General features: G+C 40.8%; 1 protein-coding gene and 1 long non-coding RNA gene across 8 annotated transcripts in view; both read left to right on the top strand.

Annotated features, from left to right (window-relative positions):
- ano1a (anoctamin 1, calcium activated chloride channel a) overlaps nt 1–4900 on the top strand; it is a 111940-nt gene extending 107040 nt beyond the window's left edge. For all 7 annotated transcript variants that reach the window (XM_077594579.1, XM_077594588.1, XM_077594561.1 and 4 more), the window contains 4 exons: nt 41–93; nt 222–406; nt 545–650; nt 2647–4900. In XM_077594579.1, coding sequence (XP_077450705.1) covers nt 41–93; nt 222–406; nt 545–650; nt 2647–2811 — 509 coding nt within the window. In that variant the 3' untranslated portion in view covers nt 2812–4900. The remainder of the gene's footprint in view (nt 1–40; nt 94–221; nt 407–544; nt 651–2646) is intronic.
- Nucleotides 4901–7769: 2869 nt separating this feature from the next.
- LOC144069329 (uncharacterized) lies at nt 7770–20631 on the top strand. Its single transcript, XR_013298448.1, has 2 exons — nt 7770–8603; nt 20410–20631. It is a non-coding gene; the product is annotated as an uncharacterized LOC144069329 (long non-coding RNA).
- Nucleotides 20632–22147: the final 1516 nt, after the last annotated feature.

The raw sequence follows: 22147 nt of genomic DNA, 5'->3' as shown, positions 1-22147 counted from the left end.
TAACCAAACAACATTTCCATGTGTTTTTGTGTGTTTGTAGGCATTTGGTACAAACTGCTAAGGGGTCTCAGCAAGGTGGCAGTCATTGTTAATGTGAGTTTTCAAGTCAGACAATAAAGGTGGCTATGTAAAATGTTTTGTAAATCTTGCAAGAAGCTCAACAGTATCACCTCATTCTCATGTCTTTAATGTAAGTAGTAATACATAGTTTTGGTTCCCAGGCTTTTGTCATTTCCTTCACATCTGACTTCATCCCACGGCTTGTGTACCAATACATGTACAGCCCTGATGGCACAATGCATGGCTTTGTCAATCACTCTCTGTCCTACTTTAATGTGAGTGACTTTCAGCCCGGCACTGGGCCTACTCAACCAACAATCCAAGGCCAGAAGGTAGAATTATGCAGGTAAGGCTATGTTTTAAAGCTCGTCTATTATTCCTAATACTTACATAATATAATGCATAAGCCAATGTCCATATAATAAAATGTGTTAAGATGTGAACTTCTGGTAGATCATTTTAGTGTGTTTTTATGTGGCATAAGGTATAAAGACTACAGAGAGCCTCCCTCTTCCAGTACACCATATGATTTCTCCAAGGAGTTCTGGGCCATCCTCGCTGCTCGCCTGGCTTTTGTTGTTGTCTTTCAGGTTTGGAACACTACACTACAGCACACTGCTTCTTGGTCGTGCTGCTCAAGTACCAACTTGGATATTTGGGTCATTTCAGAATTATAGGACATTTTAGGCCCCCCCCATCAAATTTTAAATGATCGAAAAACAAACTATTGAAACATGCAGTAAATCTACTTCTGATATCAGATATTTCATTCCTTCCATCCATCGATCAGTATATGTATACATGGTTGATCTTTTTATGAAAGAAGAGCATGAAAGGAAACTTGCTCCACAGGAAATTCACAACCGTAAGAGTTGAACCGCATTATATATATAAATATATATATATATATATATATATATATATATCAGTGGCGGGCGGTGCATTTTCTGGTAGCGCCTTCAACGTATCAATCCAACCCTCAAAAACTATTTTATGGCTATAAAACCTCTACTGCAGCTACAGCTGCAACACATAAAAAATAATCAATAAATTAATGCACAAAAATGGGGTAAAATCCACTTCCTAGCAGCATTTCATGATTAAATACAAATACTGGAGCTTTTCAGACATTAAAACCAGGCCAAGGGGTGATTTCCCTGGGAAAAGACAGCGATGAACGTCAATGGCGTACGGGCAAACATTGCCCGAAAATGGGGTAAAATCCAACCGAAAACAGCATTTATTGATTAAATACAAATACTGGAGCTTTTTAGACATCAGAACCGGGCCCGGAGTATCATTTCCCCGGTAAAAAGACAGCGATGAACGTCGATACGTCCATACATGAAATGACAAAAAATGCACTAAAATACTAAAATTAGGTAAAATCCACTTCCTAGCATCAATTATTGATTGAATACAAATACTGGAGCTTTTGAGACATTACAACCAGGCCAGGGGGGTGATTTTTCCTGGGAAAAGACAGCGATGGATGTCAAAGGTGAAACGCCAAAAATTAAACTCGGGTAAAATCCACTTCCTAGCAGCATTTTGTGATTAAATACAAACACTGGAGCTTAAATACAAACACTGGAGCTTTTCAGATATCAGAACTTGGCCCACAATTGAAATATTATTTAGGAATATTTTACTCACCAAAAATCCTTTTTACACAATATCCATCCTCCTTTCTTTCTTCCTTCTTTCCTATCGCCATCGAAGCTAATGATGAAAGTCGAGCCTGTCCTGTCATATTTCTGGCATAATCCGTTTTGAAAATGGCTTTAAATCAAAACAACAATATACTATTTGCTTGTGGAGCTAAGTTAGCACACTGAAAGTGCCGCACACACCATTTTCCCGGCTGTAACAGGCTTGCTAGCTTCGGAGTTGACCGCCCTTTCTTAATGATGTCCATTTTTTTCCTGAAAAAGTCCGTCTTGAAAATAGCTTTGTGAGCAAACAGAATCTATTTGTTTTTGCTTCTTTCGGCCATAGTGGGTGGAGTTTGCGATCTCGGCTGCCTCGGTACTGCTTTGGCCCGCCTACTAGCCAATCATAGTTTGTGAAAGCAATGACATGTCCCAGCCAGCAAAATGCTAAAGCCTATGAAAAGTCATTGTGGGGTTGCCAACTCGAAATCTGATTGGTTAAAAGCAACAGTCTAGTTTAATGCAGCAGAGCCCGCAAGAACTGTGCAGGCTTTGAGGCAGATCTGATCTGGCAACAAATAATGGCTGAAATGTGATTGGTTAAATGCTTCAATATGAAAACACACATTGGGAAGCAGTGCAACCAGGGGGAAAAGCAATGAAAGGAAGCTAACAGACCATTTGGAATAATAAGTACATATTGATGGACAAAATATAATATGATTCAGATATTTCTTAGGCCAGCAGAGAAGGCCTTGAGGGCCCTGATGGCCCGCCACTGATATATATATATATGAATACAAATGAATGAATAGGTAAATAACCCATAATAGTTCTTTGTTGAATTCTCAGTGCAAAACAACATTGACAGTATCAATTTCCTCCCTCTGAATACCTCATGTTTGTAATCTCTTCTATTTGCTCTCTTTTGCAGAATGTAGTGATGCTCATGAGGGACTTTGTGGATTGGTTAATCCCTGACATACCAAAGGACATCAGCCTCAGGATCCACAAAGAGAAAGTCCTCATGGATGATCTTATGAAAGAAGAGCATGAAAGGAAACTTGCTCCACAAGAAATTCACAACCGTAAGAGTTGAACCGCATCTTCGTCGAACCAGAGCCCGCAACATTGTTAAAATCTTACATTTCTATCCCTACAATGTCTGGATTAAAGTGATCTTCGACTTTTATGTTTCTTGTGTGAAAATAAAAGGACACATTTCACAATTCCTTTGATCTACTAGTCCACAATAGATAAAAATCATGTTTCAGCACCGATGTGTTAGCATTAGAGGAAAATGGGTGGGAATGCACTGCTGCATTTTTTTTTATATAATTAAAAACATTTTCTTAACCTTTTAAATACATGGAATAAATTATACTCTGTGTCTAGAATAAGACCCAGGTACTTCATAAATTATGTTTTCGTACTTTTGGTAAAATTGAATCTCTCCCATTAGTGGGTGAAATTTCCACTTAGTTAATTTCAATTGTAGCAAAAATATATAGCAAATTTATTGTGACTTTTTTTTGTTCTCAAGTAGTTTTTTACTTTTTTCCCAAATAATTTCTACTCATTTGTAAGGTTAAAGGAATTTCTTGGGATCTATATCTTTGGATTTACATATACTACATATGATATGCTTTAGTCCTAACAAAAGTACCACACCTTTAGGCCACACCGAGTGCAATTTCGGTTTGTTACCCATAGAAAAAGGCGGCCCGGCGGCTTGAGTGGTTAGCATGTCGGCCTCACACCTCTGGCGTCTTGGTCTAAAATCTAGGTCGGCCCACCTGTGTGGAGTTTGCATGTTCTCCTCGGGCCTGCGTGGGTTTTCTCTGGGTACTCTGGTTTCCTCCCACATTCCAAAGCATTGCATGGTAGGTTGATTGGACACTCTAAATTGCCCCTGGGTATGGGTGTGAGTGTGAATTGTTGTCCGTCTGCTTGTGCCCTGCGATCGGCTGGCCACCGACACAGGGTGTCCCTCGCCTCTGACACGAAAACAGTTGGGATAAGCTCCAGCACCCCCCGTGACCCGAGTGATAATAAAGTGGTGCAGAAAATGAATAAATCCCCATAGAAAAGGCATTTCATCTCAATGGCCGCAAGCATGACACACGCGCTAGGATGCATGCTCGTGTATTTTATGCTATCATATGTTATGCTATCATATGTTATGCTATCATATGTTATGCTACCATATGTTATGCTATCATATGCTATGCTATCATATGTTATGCTATCATATGTTATGCTATCATATGTCATGCTATCATATGTTATGCTATCATATGTTATGCTACCATATGTTATACTATCATATGTTATGCTATCATATGTTATGCTATCATATGTTATGCTATCATATGTTATGCTATCATATGTTATGCTATCAAATGTTATGCTATCATATGTTATGCTATCATATGTTATGCTATCATATGTTATGCTAGCATATGTTATGCTATCATATGGTACGCTATCATATGTTACACTATCATATGTTACGCTATCATATGTTACGCTATCATATGTTATGCTATCATATGTTATGCTATCATATGTTATGCTATCATATGTTATGCTATCATATGTTATGCTATCATATGTTATGCTATCCTATGTTATGCTATCCCATGTTATGCTATCCCATGTTATGCTATCCTATGGTATGCTATCCTATGTTATGCTATCCTATGTTATGCTATCCTATGTTATGCTATCATATGTTATGTTATCATATGTTATGCTATCATATGTTATGCTATCATATGTTATGCTATCATATGTTATGCTATCATATGTTATGCTATCCTATGTTATGCTATCCTATGTTATGCTATCCTATTTTATGCTATCCTATGTTATGCTATCATTTGTTATGCTTTCATATGTTATGCTATCATATGTTATGCTATCATTTGTTTGTGTCTGAACAAAAGAGAAGCCGAATCCACTTGGACTGCTGCAATATGGAGAAGATCCTTTGGCTGCACATGACCTTCAGTTGTTTTGACTATTTGACGTCTCACTTCTGTTTCCCACCCCTTCCTTGAGAGCTGAGACGTCCATTGTAACTAGGGTCCTTGAAGCTAATAAACAAGGAAAAGATGCGTGTGACAGCAGAACGAACCCGGGCAGAGACCTGAAAAGTTCGATTCTCCTTGCATTAAAACCCAGAAGATTGTCTTATCTCTTTATTTGTGCGTGCATATGGGAATGCCTATTGGTGAACCTATCATATTGGTCCTATGAGCCTGGGAGTCAATATACCAAAGGAATCCGAGTCGACATCTGGGAAAGACCGTGGCCACGGCATCTAAGACCCTTTGTGGGCTGGAGTTCAGCTGAGCGCCTGGGTTCCCGACAGTTGAAGACTCAGCCTAAAAGAGTTGAAGACATCTCTGGTAAGTCCACGTGAATGTTTGCATTTATGAGGCGTTTCCGAATGTGGGGGAAGCATTCATGTGAAGGTCAATTTGCTAAATGGATAAGATCGCGTCCGACGGACGACGACAGTAAAACCCTGTAAATACTAGTCCCTAACAGGTGAAGAGACAGAGTATTCGTCTATAATAATAATAATAATCGGACATAGGCCCTGTTGTCATTATCAACAACAAATGACACTGAAGGGCGTCGGTGTCCTGTACCTAAGCCGGGCAGTACTTAAACTCCGAGAGTATACTTGTGTGTTGCGTGTGTAGTGATAACCTAACAGTTGTGGGCCGTCAGGGCCTTCAAGGCCTTCTCTGCTGACCTAAGAAATATCTGAATCATATATCATATTTTGTCAATCAATACTATATACCAGTGGTCTCCAAACTATTCCACAAAGGGCCGCAGTGGGTGCGGGTTTTCATTCCAACCCATAAAGAGGACACCTTTTCACCAATCTGGTGTCCTACAAGTGCAATCAGTGGATTGCAGTCAGGTGCTTCTTGTTTTCTGCTGAAATCTCATTGGTCAAACTGTTTATGATAGAACGGTTGGAACAAAAACCTGCACCCACACCAGCCCTCGGGGACCGGTTTGGGGACCCCTGCTATATACTAATAAATAATTCCAAATTGTCTGGTAGCTTCCTTTCATTGCTTTTCCCCCTGGTTGCACTGCTTCCAGATGTGTGTTTTCATATTGAAGCATTTAACCAATCACATTTCAGCCATTATTTGTTGCCAGGGTCAGAAATCTGCCTCAAGGCCTTCACAATCAGTTCTGCAGGCTATGCTGCATTAAACAAGCGTCGATAAGACTGTTGCTTTAACAATCAGATTTCGAGTTGGCAACACCACAATGCCTTGTCGCAGGCGTAGGGATACGTCATTGCCTCCTCATAGGCGTAGGGATACGTCATCGCTTTGACCCACTATGATTGACTAGTGATTAGCCAGAGCTACCAAAATGTATCTGTAGCGAGCTGCACAGGCAAATATATTGTTGTGTTGATTTAAAGCCATTTTCAAGACGGACTATGCCAGAAATACGACAGGACAGGCTCGACTTTCAGCATTAGCTACGATGGCGATAGAAAAGAAGGAAGAAAGAAAGGAGGATGGATATTGTGTACAGTTAAAAAGGATTTTTGGTGAGTAAAATATGGCTATATTCCTAAACAATATTTCAATTGTGGGCCCGGTTCTGATATCTGAAAAGCTCCAGTGTTTGCATTTAATCACTAAATCCTGCTAGGAAGTGGATTTTACCCAATTTTAGTGCAATTTTTGCCGTTTCGCCATTGACGTCCATCGCTGTCTATTTCCCGGGGAAATGATACTCCGGGCCCGGTTCTGATGTCTAAAAAGCTCCAGTATTTGTATTTAATTAATAAATGCTGTTTTCGGCTGGATTTTACCCCATTCTCGGGCAATTTTTGCCGGTACGCCATTGACGTTCATCGCTGTCTTTTCTCGGGAAAATCACCCCCCTGGCCCGGTTGTAATGTCTGAAAAGCTCCAGTATTTGTATTTAATCATTAAATGCTGCTAGGAAGTGGATTTTACCCCATTTTTGTGCATTGATTTATTGATTATGTGTTATGTGTCGCAGCTGTAGCTGCACTAGAGGTTTTATAGCCATAAAATAGTTTTTGAGGGTTGGATTGAGTCGTTGAAGGTGCTACGATAAAATGCATGGACCGCCACTGTAACCTAAGGAAAACAAACGAAGGTGGAAGGAAAAATAAAAATAACAGGGAAATTACTGCCCTGATTACACACCTATTTCATAATGGGGAGATTAAATAGCAAGAAATTTTTCGAAAATCAAAGCGGTTCAATGGTTAAACACCTAAACTTATGGATAAACAAATATGGGTTTGCTGGCCAGCTTAATATACATAAAATAGTAGACCTTCAGGATAAAATTCGCACTAAGCGGAGGGGTGATCTATATAAAATGGAGAAGAAAGGATATGATTATACCAATTATGGGAAAAATATTTCGTCAAATGAAATTTTTGATGAAAATGCAGACGCAGTACTCCAAATTTGAAACTTGACGTGGAGGAACAAATAACCTGCTCTGCAAAATGGGGAATTTGGGAGCACTGAGAAAAAAAACAAAAAACGAATTTGTACATCAGCTTACTTGAATGAGCTGCCATATTGAGTCATGTGGAGTCCTGTGTCTCGACAGGGGGATGGTGGCCTTGGTACAGTGCCACTACACAACTTATGGGTTTAAGTTCTTTACGGAAATTTTTACATGCTTAACCTGTGCTCAGCATATCAGTGCACGATATGGAATTCCAAAGAACCATTGATTTATAGTGATAATGGCACCCAAATTGTGTTAACAAAATAATTGACGGGATTGGCAAAAGGTTCCTTATTTCGTTTGGAAATCACTGCGCCTACATAACGAATTCAACCGGACAACAACACATGAAAATCCTATTTGGTAGACCATACAGATCGCCATTATTCACTGCACGATTGGAACTGGATGATGAGGCTAACCTGGCTGACTTAAAAAAAATACTTTAAGGAAACGCATTGAATTTGGGTTAGCAGAAGGAGACTGTGCTTCTCAACAGGAAACGGACTGGACTTAAGGTGGTGCCAGGAGCCTGGGTGCTCAACCTACAGCAAAAAGAAGCACTAGTACGACCCAAAGTGGGAACGTCCATACCAAGTGTTGCTGACGAACCAGCAGACATGAAAGTAGCCAAGAGGGGGATGTGGATCCACCTTTTGCACTGTAAGAAGGTTCTCTCAGTTGAAACGTTTGAGGAGAAAGGTGAGAACAACTTTCTGACGTAATAAAACGAAATGACAACCACTCCAATATTTATTGGAAGGATTATTGCTCAGGGAGCAATGCCATAATCCATAGGAAACTATTTTATATTGGTTTTATTGTCTCCATGTGCAAAGAAGGGGTTAAAACAAAAGGCCAGACGACGGAAAATACGATTGGCTATAACAGCAACTCCCTCAATCACCACTCTTTGGGGAAAGTGTTTTTACAAAAGAAAAAAATGTGTCCTTCTTGTAAAGAAAAGGAAAAATATTGAAACGTTGTCTATCCTGTTGCGAAAGCAGTGAATGAAAAGTCAATTTTTCCACTGTGCTAACTTTACCTGTTTGAACCTTACAGGGCATGGTCTGAATCTGGGTGCGGTAGATGAGGCATGGTGTGTCCATTGTCCAAGACAAACTGCGCCACTGATTCCATGTTTTGACCTATGGTGGTGAAGTGGTGCAAATAAATTATATAACTCCTGTCAAAAAGAAACAGGACTATGTGTTTTGGTTTCACTGTTTTTATCAGTATCTGTTTTACAGTCGAGGAGATACAATTGGCGGCACAGAATTTCGGTGCGGCGGCTGGCCTCTCTCGACAACGTTGAGCCTCATCGAGGGATGGTGATCCGACTTATGGGTTGGTTGGCCAAATTGCAGCAGGAGTCTATTTTTTCTTTGGGTTACGCCAAATAGAAATATGAATAGGGTGAACAACATCCATTAAAATGCCCCCCCCTGTCAAAGCTGGATTGCCTCGACAATAATCTTCATACAGAGGAAGCAGCAAAACACGTGGTAGTTTTTGACTCCCGGCCGGTGGAGGTTATCTGGAAGGGAGGCCTCATCTCGACCGCTCTCAAAATGGCTGCTGCCCGCTCCGCTTCCTTTGTTCTTGGCTAGCCCCCACCCATCCTAAGAAGGGGGGAGCGGACGGACAGAGCTAGCGTCCACGTCGAGGTCCCCCAACCAGATACGCGTCCGCTCGGTCGGTGATGGTATTTAATAGAAGTTAGGCGGAGACAAACTTTAGGCGGGAACACGAAAGGGGTGTGTTATATACAAAGTGATGACAGGCCTTGACCTGTAGGTGTCAGTAAAAATTCTATTCTAGTGACTTTAAATTCATAAGAGTGCAGAAGGGTGCAAGATTAAATATAAGAATACAATTCATATTTCACATTTCCCCCCTGTTGTGACTTGAAAGAATTTTCATTAAACATATCAATTTGTATCCCTCCCCTCCAGGTTCTAGAATACAAATATCATTGACAGTTACTCAACAGGGTATGGAAAATAACAAAATCACATGTCAAGGCAGAGGCGAGAAATGATGTATTCAGTGGTAAAAATTCCTCTACGTCCCTCTTAATGAGCGAACCCAATTTTTAAATCAAGACAAGTACATTTGCAAAGAGGACTCGTCACACGCTTTGAAAGAATGCGATAATCTCCAGTATGGTCTGTCATGCGGTGATACTGTGTCACTATAACCTACTAGCGTGTGCTGGATTGTGTTTTGAATCATAATTTTCATACAGGGGATTACACACAGAAGAAATACAGAACAGTAACAAAAACCGCAAGGTTGCAATTTTAAACAGAATTGAGAATCATGACCCGGTTATTAACCACGACCACAATGATACACCCACGGCTGAATGATCCTGGGCCATGGTGTTGACTAGGGCCTTTATTTCAGCTTCGGCACGAGTAATGTACTGGTTTCATCTGGGATGAAGGTGCAGCAGTGTTCTCCCATCATGGCACACACATCTCCATCTTTGGCTGTTATCAGATCCAGGACTATCGGTCCTGCAACTTCCCTAAGGGCTTTTAAATCATCTGCTATACCCTGTAGGGCCTTGACAGTTTGATTAATGAACACTCATGTAACAGCTCAATGTCTTTACACATGATTTTCTGGGGGGGTGGACAACAACCTTTGGTCAACAGGAACATCATCGCCCCAGATTGAATCACGTGGTTTGAATTGCACTGATTTTTCACTGATTTTGATCTCTTACTGTTATGTTCACTCTCCTTAAAAGGAATGCATCTTAGACCATCTGCACCACTGCAGATTTAAATGTGACGCCTAGACCCAGTGAATTCAGGATGTCAGGATCTGTGGAAATGGGTATACGGCTACACACATAACAACTTTCATTCGCAACAATCAGTTTTTTCTGGAACACCATGAAATTATACCACACATCTTCTTCATAGTAGTTCTCCAGATTGTTCTTTCCATACCACTTCACTCTCCTCTGTGATAGGAGTATGTCACATCTTGGTTTCCAGCTTGAGTCTTTGTGGGTGGGGCGTTCAGACACGCCCAGGTTGTCACTGACAGTGCAGTCACTGACAGTCCAGTCACTGTGATGTGGGTGGCAACAGCTTTCACTGTGGCTTCTGTATAGAGGTGCAAAGTCTATGGGAGGTCAGGGTTAAGTGAGGGGTGCTCGTGGCAGGTGAGTAGACATCAGATGAGTTTTTCACGGACAAGGGTTTTGACACCGTCCGACTTACAGTCTACTCTAGAGTCACCTGTGTCTCGAACTACCTTGACCTGAGGTTGGTGAATCGACTTTGACTTTTCAGTGATCTTTGCTGCTGTGGAGGTTGGTGAGTTTGGCCATGAATGGGTCTTCCCATCGTGGAGAGAACCAGGACTTCCTTTTATGACTCAGATCAGGATCCAGTCACTTGGCTTCACCACCTCCTGCAAGATAGACAAAAGGATCACGGCAGCTTACATGTTCTTTGGATAAGTTTCTCTCCTTCCTTAGTCTCTCGTCATGGTTCATCTTCCCATAGAGGAAGTTGGAATGGTCTTCCATGAACTATCTCAAAAAGGTGTTAATCCCGAGCTAGTTGGTACTATCTTCATATACGTTTTGGCCAGTGTTAGGCGTTCTGGCCATGGCTTATTTATCTCCCCCATGGTTTTTTTTAAGCCTTGGTTTTATCATACCATTTGTTCGCTCTACTTAGGTGTTTTGCCATGTTTTGCACTATGCTGTTTGCAAAATGAGCTCCATTGTTACTCCAGATGATTCTGGAAATCCCATGTTCTTTACAGATCAATAAAATCCATGTGTATAATTTCAAATGGGTAGGTACCTTTTGGACGTTGTCCTGGTTTGGACCTGAGGTTACCCTGCACATTATATCTGTAACAAATTAAACAGTTCCTACAAAAAAAATTAAAGTAGGTATTTCGATGTCCATCAAATCATCCTCCTTGTTGAGACATTTATGGCTCAATTTTGGAATAAATTTTTGGTAGGCACAGTAGGCCTTTAGCTGTGTACAGTTCGTCTGCAGACTGTTCTGTGTCTTCATGTATCCATGCATCTTTTCCTTCTGTGGTGCAATGTTTTGCGTATCAATTAATACCGTTTTTGAGATCGACTCAGTTTTTGTTGTTGTGTATGCTATGCAGTAAGTGTTTGCGCTGCTGCTTTAGCTGCTGTGTTCTGTCGTTGTCTTCAACACGTGCTTAACATTTGCTTACAGCTATTTGGTTCGGCTTAATACCCCAATGAACAAAAATCACAACAATCTTACTTATTCCATCACTATAGTTTGTGAAAATTTAAGAGCCTTATCAGTCAAAATCAAATATGCTAGCTGGTATTCTATTATGATCACTGCTTCCTTGTTAAGATCAAGAACCCTATTTGTTTTTCCCTTTCCTGTAATTACACAAATTAACTCATCATACTAAAAATAGGAAAAATACAAAAAGCAAACCAGGGTGCTTTCTCCTCAGGAAAACAGCTTTCCCGTTCTCTGTAACAGTTAAATTCCCGTCAATTAATATCCAGAAACAAAATGCACACATTTATAATTCTGAATAGAATTGAACCCACTAAATTGTAATCACCCCTTGTTTGTCAAGGTTAATATTTTAGCATAATTGTATCCTTTAAAGCAATTAAAACTCATTACTTATAAAATGCATACTAATCAAGTCCCAATTCCTTCAATAATGTGTATTGCTTTGCATATTAAACTCAGTTGTTTGAAATTCAAAATATCCCAATCTAGTAGTCTTTTTATCAAATGTAACATTCCATTGTCTTTGGAGTTTGTCAATCATCTCCTATAAAACTTTATTAATCAATATTTTTCAATAGTCAGGCATAAAATTAAAATCTAGTTACATTTCTATCCATTGTAGTTTCTTTTCTCTCTAATTGTTGACTTTAAAAATCTGAAAGAAGATCTAGTCTCAATTGTTTACTTTAACTATCTGTAAGAAGGTTTAGTCTCAATTGAAACGCTTTCACTGTTTTATGGAGACAATAAAACCAATATAAAAAGTTCCTTATGGCTTACAGCATTGCTCCCCGAGCAATGATCTTTCCAATCAACATTGGAGTGCTTGCCATTTTGTCTGATTACGTCAAAAAGTTTATCTTACCTGTCTCCTCATACGTTTCAACTGAGAGAACCTTCTTACAGTGCACAAGATGGATCCCGCTATTTTCATGTCTGCTGGTTGGTCAGGAACACTTGTGTTGAGCACCCAGGCTCCCGGGACCGCCGTTGGTCCAGTCTGTTTTCTGTTGGGAAGCACAGTCTCCTCCTGCTAACCCAAATTCAGTGTGTTCCTTTAAAGTTTTTTCTTTTATGCAGATAGCCAGATTAGCCTCATCCTCTAGTTCCAATCGTGTAGTGAATAATGGCGTTTGGTATGGTCTACTAAATAGGATGTCCATATTTTGTTGTCCGGTTGACCTCGTTATGTAGGCGCAATGATTTCATAACGAAATATGGAACCTTTTTTCAATTCAGTCAATTATTCTGTTAACACAATTTGGATGCCATTATCACAATAAATCAATAGCACTTTGGAATTTCGTATCAAGCACTGTCTTTGTTTTTTGTTTTTCTCAGTGCTCCTAAATTTTGCATAGCAGATTTGTTTCTCCACTTCAAGTTTCACGTTTGGAGCACTGCTGCTTTTTTCACCAAAAATTTCATTGGACTAAACAATTTTCCATAATTTTCATCAAAAATTGATTTCAAATTTCTAAATCGTTTTCCACCTTGATATCTGATTGATTATATATCTTGGTGGTTGGCCAATTAGAAACACAAAAGGGACAAAACCATTCACGCTCACACTCATTTTCAGACATCAGTGGTCTGCAATTTTTTTTATCACTGGTGAAGAGCGCCATCCCCAGTCCTGGGGCTTCTTGGCAGCTAACCACCTTTCGCTGTGTCATGGCAAGTCATTCTAAAAGGAAATAGGTCAATGTTGTTTGGTTGGCATGAATTGTTTGATTCTTAGGTGATCCGTGATATTCTAATCGTTATTAATATGACTCACGCTAAAGCATATTTCATCTGTTGATGGGCAAAACAATGAAATATCATCCGTGCACTGATGACATCTCATGATGTTTATTGCATCTCAGGGAAATTATGCCTATCCTGAATTAATTATTTTATCTAAACTTGTCAGGTACAATTTACCTAATACTTTGGATAATTCTTAATACTTAAGTCTAAATCGCAATTCACTCTCTTTTTGCTAAAATAGCTAAATTGCACTTGTTGAATTGCTATTCTGCTCCAAGACTGTGTTTATTTAATATAAGAGCCATTTTTTGTAGCTCACTCTTACCACAATTAAAATTTAGAGAAACTAACCTTCTACTTAGCAATTTCTTAATCATTTCCTAATGATAAATTTCAGTGTTTATTAGAGGACCCATAATTTGTCATTAATATGTTATATTGTCAATTTTCTGTCTCTAACTCTCTTCTTTTCTTTCTATTACTCTCTCTGCTCCACCTTGCTTCATCGTGTGGAATGTGAGATGTAACCTGAGATTTCTTGCATTCCAGCCCCCCCCCCCCTCGTGCTCCTGGCTTGCGAGTGGAGCCTGGCACAAGGAGTGGGCTGAACAGGGGGGGCACTGTTTCTTAACAGGCCTAATATATATATCTTCTCCGCCATTTTATCCTTTGTTTCTGGGCTCGGCCATTTTTTCCTCTCACATGTGGTCTGCTTTTCACCCCCCCCATCCTGCCCCAATCCACCATCTCTTAAATACTTATTTTTATCCGTCTAAGTATTCTTTTTCGCCGATTAAACTCCTATTTTTCGCGGCAATCGTATTTATATATCGTTTATGAACGCGTCATAGCGTACTTATATATATATATATATATATATATATATATATATATATATATTCATATGAAGATTACTTGCATGCGTTTATAGTTTTATTCTATTTCTTTTTTTCTTTATATCGAGCTCTTTCATTATCTTGGCACTGTATAACAATATATTTCTTCTATATTTTTAACACAACCCTCGAAGTCCCTTGGCGGGGAGGTGCAACCTCCTCCTAGGTCTGCTTTTCAGGCAGATAGGCCGACACACAGCCTTTTATCCTGCTGTATACTTTTATACATCAATCCGACACACCGAGAGAAGCCTCCCCGACACACAGGGAATAGTATACGCAACTTTTTTTTTCTCTGACAAATGGAGCATTTCCCTTCCTCGAAGGGAAACGGGGCCTTATGCTGGGTTGGATTCTACAAATTAATTTTAAAAAGTGCCTTACCGTTTTTTGGTGCCTCCTCTGTACGAAAGGATAATTCGTAATCTGTTCCCGGGCCAGCAGGCCAGATCACCCTCTCTCAAGGCTGGAGTAGCCGACGTCAAGCCATCCATCCTTCTATCGATCTGCCGTGGCCGGAAAGCAGAGAAGAATCTCGGGTTCTCGGCACCAAAATGTCAAAGCTGGATTGCCTCAACAATAATCTTCATACAGAGGAAGCAGCAAAACACGTGGTAGTTTTTGACTCCCGGCCGGTGGAGGTTATCTGGAAGGGAGGCCTCATCTCGACCGCTCTCAAAATGGCCGCTGCCCGCTCCGCTTCCTTTGTTCTTGGCTAGCCCCCACCCATCCTAAGAAGGGGGAGCGGACGGACAGAGCTAGCGTCCACGTCGAGGTCCCCCAACCAGATACGCCGTCCGCTCGGTCGGTGATGGTATTTAATAGAAGTTAGGCGGAGACAAACTTTAGGCGGGAACACGAAAGGGGTGTGTTATATACAAAGTGATGACAGGCCTTGACCTGTAGGTGTCAGTAAAAATTCTATTCTAGTGACTTTAAATTCATAAAAATCCAGAAGGGTGCAAGATTAAATATAAGAATACAATTCATATTTCACCCCCCCCCCCCAAAAAAAAGAAATTGGAAATTATACTGAGCAGGGATTTGCAGCAATGAAGGAGCAGCTGGCAGCCACCAGTGTCATGGCTTTCCAGGACCGCAAAGCAGTTAATATACTTCTGACGGTTGATATGCTCTTGCCAGAGCAGGGTGTGTGTGCAATGTTTGGAAATGTTGCACTCAACGACACGTCACCTAATGGGTCCCTAACCAGAGCCGTTGAAGGTCTGAAGACCCTGAACCGGAAATGAAGATGAACTCTGGAGTGGAACTGTCCGCCTGGGAAGACTGGTGGGATAAGACCTTTGGCAAGTGTAAAAAATTGGCCTTCACTGTGGTGATATCAATGGCTGTTTTGCTACTACTTTGACAATGTGTGGGTGTTGTGTTATCCCTGCTTACGCTCTTTTGTTACAAAATCATTGCGCCTACGATCCACAATTGATGAGCCTTGTAGAATGAATGAATGGTACTATAAAAGATAGACTGAAGAAACAAAAAGACCATGGACAAAATCTGTTGATTTGGTAAAATTTCACATTAACAAAATGAGTTCAACCGGACAACACCATATGAAATCCTATTTGGTAGACCAAACAAATCGCCATTATTCACTACACAATGGGAACTGGATGCCAAGGCTAATCTGGCTGACTACATGAAAAAACATCTTTAGAGAAACGTATCGAACCAGAGGGAGATTGTGCTTCTCAACAGAAAACGGGGTGGACCAATAGTGGTGCCAGGAGCCTGGGTGCTCAGCTGCAGCATAAAGAAGAAGCACTGGCACGACACAAAGTGGGAATGTCCATACCAAGTATTGCTGATCAACCAGCAGATATAAAAATAGCCAAGAGGGGGATGTGGATCCACCATTTGCACCATAGGAAGGTTAATCTAGTTGAAACATTTGAGGAGACAGGTGAGAAAAATGTTCTGAGGAAAAAAATAATAATGAAAGGAAATTAACGACCATCTTACTCCAATATTGATTAGAAGGATTATTACTCAGGGAGCAATGCCATTAACCAACCATAGGGATCTCTTCTATATTGGATTTATTGTCTTCATGTAAAAAGGGTGAAAGCATTTCAATTGAGACTCAACCTTCTTACAAATGGTTAAGACGAATGGCTAGATGAATAAAATTCGGGGGAAAAAATACAATCGGGTATAACAACACCTACTGAATCTGATTTCTGAACGTGCACTCGAGATGACATCCCCAAAAGACTTAGCACACAAATTATGTTTTGCCTTCCACACAACAAGGCTACGGAAATTTTCCTTCCTTGGGAAAAATTCCTTTTAGAATCATCAAATGCAGTTCCATACACAGCATCAGACTATGGTAGAGAATACGTATGGTACTTGACAGTCCTAAATTGGGGAAATCTTGTTGTAGAAACGGATAAAATTAACTCCTTCTGTGATCCTAAAAAGATCCTTGTCTGACGTTTTTTCTAAGCCCATGGTCATGTGTGGAAGACCCTTTTTACAAATTTTACATCTGTGTCTCAACTACCATGGCAATGCCTATGGAATCTATAAGCAAATATGAAAAGCCTTCTGACAAGAAAAACATTGTAAAATTATAATCTAAAATAACCGCAGATGATGACTTTTTTTCTGTAACAGGGATTTCCCAGACTGGCAATAATTGATTGCTGTTAAAGGAAGATGCAGCAACTGCTGACAATCAAACCTGCATAACATGTATGGGCCCCGATCTCTCTTACGGGTGATACCTGCGCAAACTACACCAGAATGTTTAATGGAAATAATGACAAAATAGAAATTGAGTCCAAATTGTGAAAAATGGAATGATATCCACCCTTGTGAAGGCAGTAAAAGACAAACCTATTTTTTCGACACAAATTGCCTTTGCTAACTTTACTTGTTTGAACTTTACAGGGCATGGTCTGAATCTGGGGGCAGTAAATAAGATATTGTGTGCCCACGTTCTAAGACAGACTGCACCACTGATTCCACATTCTAATCTATGGTGGTGGTGTAGGGGAAATAAATTACTGTATTTTCACGACTATAAGGCACACTTAAAAGTTTTAAATTTTCTCCAAAATAGACAGGCACCTTATAATCCAATGCGCCTTATATATGGACCAATATTAAAATTGTTATCACGATAAAATAAAATAAATCAGTCGATAGGGTACACCATCCTCTACAGGTCTCGCAACTATGGTAAGCCTGCGACTTCATTTCCCCCCGTGTGTGGTTCATGCTGGGAGATGTAGTTCTTTTGTCAATACACCCAGTATGACGGCGAGCACACTAATTTGGTGCTCGCCGTCATTCCGGGTGGATTGACAAAAGAACTCCAGCCGCTAGATGTTGGCGTCAACAGAGCATTCAGAGCTAGACTGCGAACTATATATATAAATATATTATATATGGATCAATATTGAGCCGCAACAGCTCTCGCAACTACGGCAAGCAGCCCCCGACTCTATTTCCGGTGCACGGTGAATGCTGAGATATATAAAACGGCGTTTCATTTCAGTTGAGTGCTCGTAGGATTAATAGTTCTACATTATTATATATTTGCTTGCAATGAAGAATATGCTTTGCTTTACTATTAAACTTAGTTTCATATTATTATTATTTTATTGTTGCTTGCAACGAAGTAAATCCTTTGCTTCTGAGAACTTTAGGTAGACTAAACATCAAAACGCCTTGGACCTTGGACTGCTTGGAGTGGACTGGACTGCTTGGAGTGGACTAAACAAAGAAGATTCAAAACACCTTGAGCTGCATATGACTTTCAAAACTCCATTTGTTTTGACTATATTGACGTCTCAGTTCTGTTTCCCACCCTTCCCTTGAGAGTTGAGACGTCCATTGTAACTACGGTCCTTGAAGGATTAAATTTAATAATTTAATAATAAAATTATTAATAGACAAGAAAAGAGGCGTGTGACGCCAGAACTAAGCGGGGACTTGACCTCACCGGTTTGCTTTCTCCTTGCAAGAAAAAATCCAGAAGATTGTCTTTTCTCTTTATTTGTGCGTGCATTTGATAATGTCTATTGGTGGGTACTCGGATTATTCGCCTAAAGACGTTTCGCCGACGGATGTTTGAAAGACGGACAGGTTGCCGAATGGACGCTCCGCCGAACGTTCATTCGGCCGAACGGAGGTTTCGCCGAAACGGGATTCGCGCGCTCGCCCCGCCCCTGGATGTACAATTTTTTCAACCTCGGCCCGCGGGCCATATACGGCCCGTTAAGATTTTTAATCCGGCCCGCCGCCGGCGTTGTCCAAATTATAGTAAAAATCAATGATTTATTTCCCTTTGCCACTCATAACTCTCATTTTATTAGTCTACCGTCAATGGCAGCCCGGGAATAAGCACTCTAGGGCGGGCATATCAGCCCGGGAATAAGCACTCTTGGGCGGGCAGATGTAGCAGAACCAAGCCGTGAAATGACAGCAATCAGGTCAAATCCATCTTAAAACAGCATTTAATGATCAAATACAAATACTGGAGCTCTTTGGACATTAGAACCGAGTATTTCATACTAGTATTTTATTTAAAAGAAGACAAAGGAAATTCACATATTCTTCGTCGTCTTCCTTCTTTTTTTTGCTTGGTATTCCCATAAGTATCGTGTATACAGACTAGATTTCCGATGCGCGTTGTGAGGCAACGGAGCGAATGGACGTGTATAGACGTTTTTTTGCCTTATCGCGACATTTTACCGAGGAATTCACTTCCCTGGGCTCGGTTTTAATGTCCAAAGAGCTCCAGTATTTGTATTTAATCATTAAATGCTGTTTTAGGATGGATTTGACCTGATTGCTGTCATTTCACGGCTCAGTTCTGCTACACCTACCCGCCCAAGAGTGCTTAATCCTGGGCTGACATGCCCGCCCGAGTGTTTATTCCCGGGCTGCCATTGACGGTAGACTAATAAATTGAGAGTGATGAGCGGCAAAGGGAAATGAATCATTGATTTTTACTATAATTTGGACAACGCCGGCGGCGGGGGCCGTATATGGCCCGCGGGCCGAGGTTGAAAAAATTGTACACACACGATCCGGGGGCGGGGCGAGCGCGCGAATCCGGTTTCGGCTAAACCTCCGTTCGGTGGAACGTGCATTCGGCGACCTGTCCGTCTGTCAAACGTCCGTCGGCGAAACGTCTTTCGGCGAATCATCCGGTCACGCTATTGGTACTCGGATGATTCGCCTAAAGACGTCCGAATGAACGTTCGGCGGAACGTCCATTCGGCAACCTGTCCGTCTGTCAAACATCCGTCGTCGAAACGTCTTTAGGCGAATCATCCGGTCACGCTATTGGTGTACCTATCAATATCTTTATGCGAGGGAGATGCGGCGAGAAAGACAAAGCGATGCTGTTCTCATAAGCAGCCTCTCGCATACTCGGCCCCCTTGAGGGCCGCATCGGGAACCATCTCTTATACTCGTATCTCAAATTTGTCTCGTATCTGAAGTAAAAAAAACTGCTCGGAATGTTCCTTGTATCTCAAATTTATCGCATGTTGGGACACTCGTACGTCAAGGTATATTGTACATCAAATTCCTAGGTAATCAGGTTTCCTCTCACATTGAAATCTGTATAATTGTTAGGACTGAATTTAATCCCTATAAACCGTTTAAATTTAAACTTATTGCCCGTAAAGAGTGGCATTTTTTTGCTGAATATAGTGAGAGTCACATCCTGTCATCAACATGGGGACACTAAGCCCCAGCAGCACCCTACTTCAAGCACTCGTAGGTCTGCTTACAATAGCACCTTCTTCAAACATAACTTAAGTATGTAAACTCTGAAGTTGTCAGGCCCCAGACTAGACTGGTGGCTGGTTGCGCCTGTCACCCAATCACAGGTCCAGCCCCTAATGACTCGAGTGCTGCCAGGTGCGAGTCATTACCCTAAAAGGAGTATTTAACATACCTGTCATCCTTTGTCGATAACTGCCCTTATAAATGATTATGATTCCCCTTACAACCCCCCAAAAAACCTTACAAACAAGGTACGACTCGTACGGTGTTTGTAAGGTTTTTTGGGGGTTTGTAAGGGGAATCATAATCATTTATAAGGGCAGTTATCGGCTGAGGTTGACAGGTATGATTTAAGGCCACCAAACATGACCATGCTGCCTGATCGTCAAAACAGAATACTGTGAGGTACCCTCTCGCGTTTTCCTTGCCTGTCTTATTGATACTTGACCTCTTGTTTACACCCAGGATTCCGACCACCCTCTGCCCCCCACGACCACGGATCACGGACCAAGGACAACGACCACGTATCACGGACCAAGGACAACGACTACGCCTTCGAACCAGTACACGCCACACGGACTCCACGGCAACCGACCTTCCCGCTATGGCTATAGACCCGCCTGCGCCGTCACCTCTTGTGCTCGCCCGCCTCGCGGACGATCGAAATAAAGATTTGAACGAACCAGACTCGCACCCTCGCCTGCTTTGGGGTCCTCCATCCCCGTCCGTAACAGAAGTGCACATTTGTGAGCTAAGATAAATCAATGCAGAAATATGAAAATAAATTTAATAAAACGTAGATATTACCACTAGTGGGAACCATATTTCCATTTTAAAACTGTCTGTTTTCAGTGTAATGCCTACAGACCCTCTGGTATTTTTTTTGTTAGATTCTGCAAGTACCGTATTTTCACGACTATAAGGCGCCCTTAAAAGTTATAATTTTTTTCTGCAAAATAGGCAGGGCGCCTTATAACCCAGTGCGCCTTATATATGGACCAATATTAAAATTGTTATCATGATAAAATAAAATAAATCAGTCGATAAGGTACACCATCCTCTACAGGTCTCGCAACTACGGTAAGCAGCCTGCGACTTCATTTTCCCCCGTGGCCGGTTCATGCGGGAGATGTAGTTATTTTTTCAATACACCCAGTATGACGCGAGCACACTAATGTGGTGCTCGCCGTAATTCCGGGTGGATTTACACAAGAACTCCAGCCTTTAGATTGGCGTCAACAGAGCATTCAAAGCTAGTCTGCGAACTATATATATATATATATATATATATATATATATATATATATATATATATATATATATATATATATATATATATATATATATATATATATAAATATATATATATATCAGTGGCGGGCGGTGCATTTTCTGGTAGCGCCTTCAACGTATCAATCCAACCCTCAAAAACTATTTTATGGCTATAAAACCTCTACTGCAGCTACAGCTGCAAAACATAAAAAATAATAAATAAATTAATGCACAAAAATGGGGTAAAATCCACTTCCTAGCAGCATTTCATGATTCAATACAAATACTGGAGCTTTTCAGACATTACAACCAGGCCAGGGGGTGATTTTCCCCGGGAAAAGACAGCGATGAACGTCAATGGCGTACGGGCAAACATTGCCCGAAAATGGGGTAAAATCCAGCCGAAAACAGCATTTATTGATTAAATACAAATACTGGAGATTTTTAGACATCAGAACCGGGCCCGGAGTATCATTTCCCCGGTAAAAAGACAGCGATGAATGTCGATACGTCCATACGTGAAATGACAAAAAATGCACTAAAATACTAAAATTAGGTAAAATCCACTTCCTAGCATCATTTATTGATTGAATACAAATACTGGAGCTTTTGAGACATTACAACCAGGCCAGGGGGGTGATTTTTCCTGGGAAAAGACAGCGATGGACGTCAACGGTGAAACGCCAAAAATTAAACTCGGGTAAAATCCACTTCCTAGCAGTATTTTGTGATTAAATACAAACACTGGAGCTTAAATACAAACACTGGAGCTTTTCAGATATCAGAACTTGGCCCACACTTGAAATATTATTTAGGAATATTTTACTCACCCAAAATCCTTTTTACACAATATCCATCCTCCTTTCTTTCTTCCTTCTTTCCTATCGCCATCGAAGCTAATGATGAAAGTCGAGCCTGTCCTGTCATATTT

Source organism: Stigmatopora argus, chromosome 2, assembly GCF_051989625.1.
Source record: "Stigmatopora argus isolate UIUO_Sarg chromosome 2, RoL_Sarg_1.0, whole genome shotgun sequence".
Taxonomy (NCBI): domain Eukaryota; kingdom Metazoa; phylum Chordata; class Actinopteri; order Syngnathiformes; family Syngnathidae; genus Stigmatopora; species Stigmatopora argus.
This window is presented reverse-complemented; position numbering and strand designations above follow the sequence as displayed.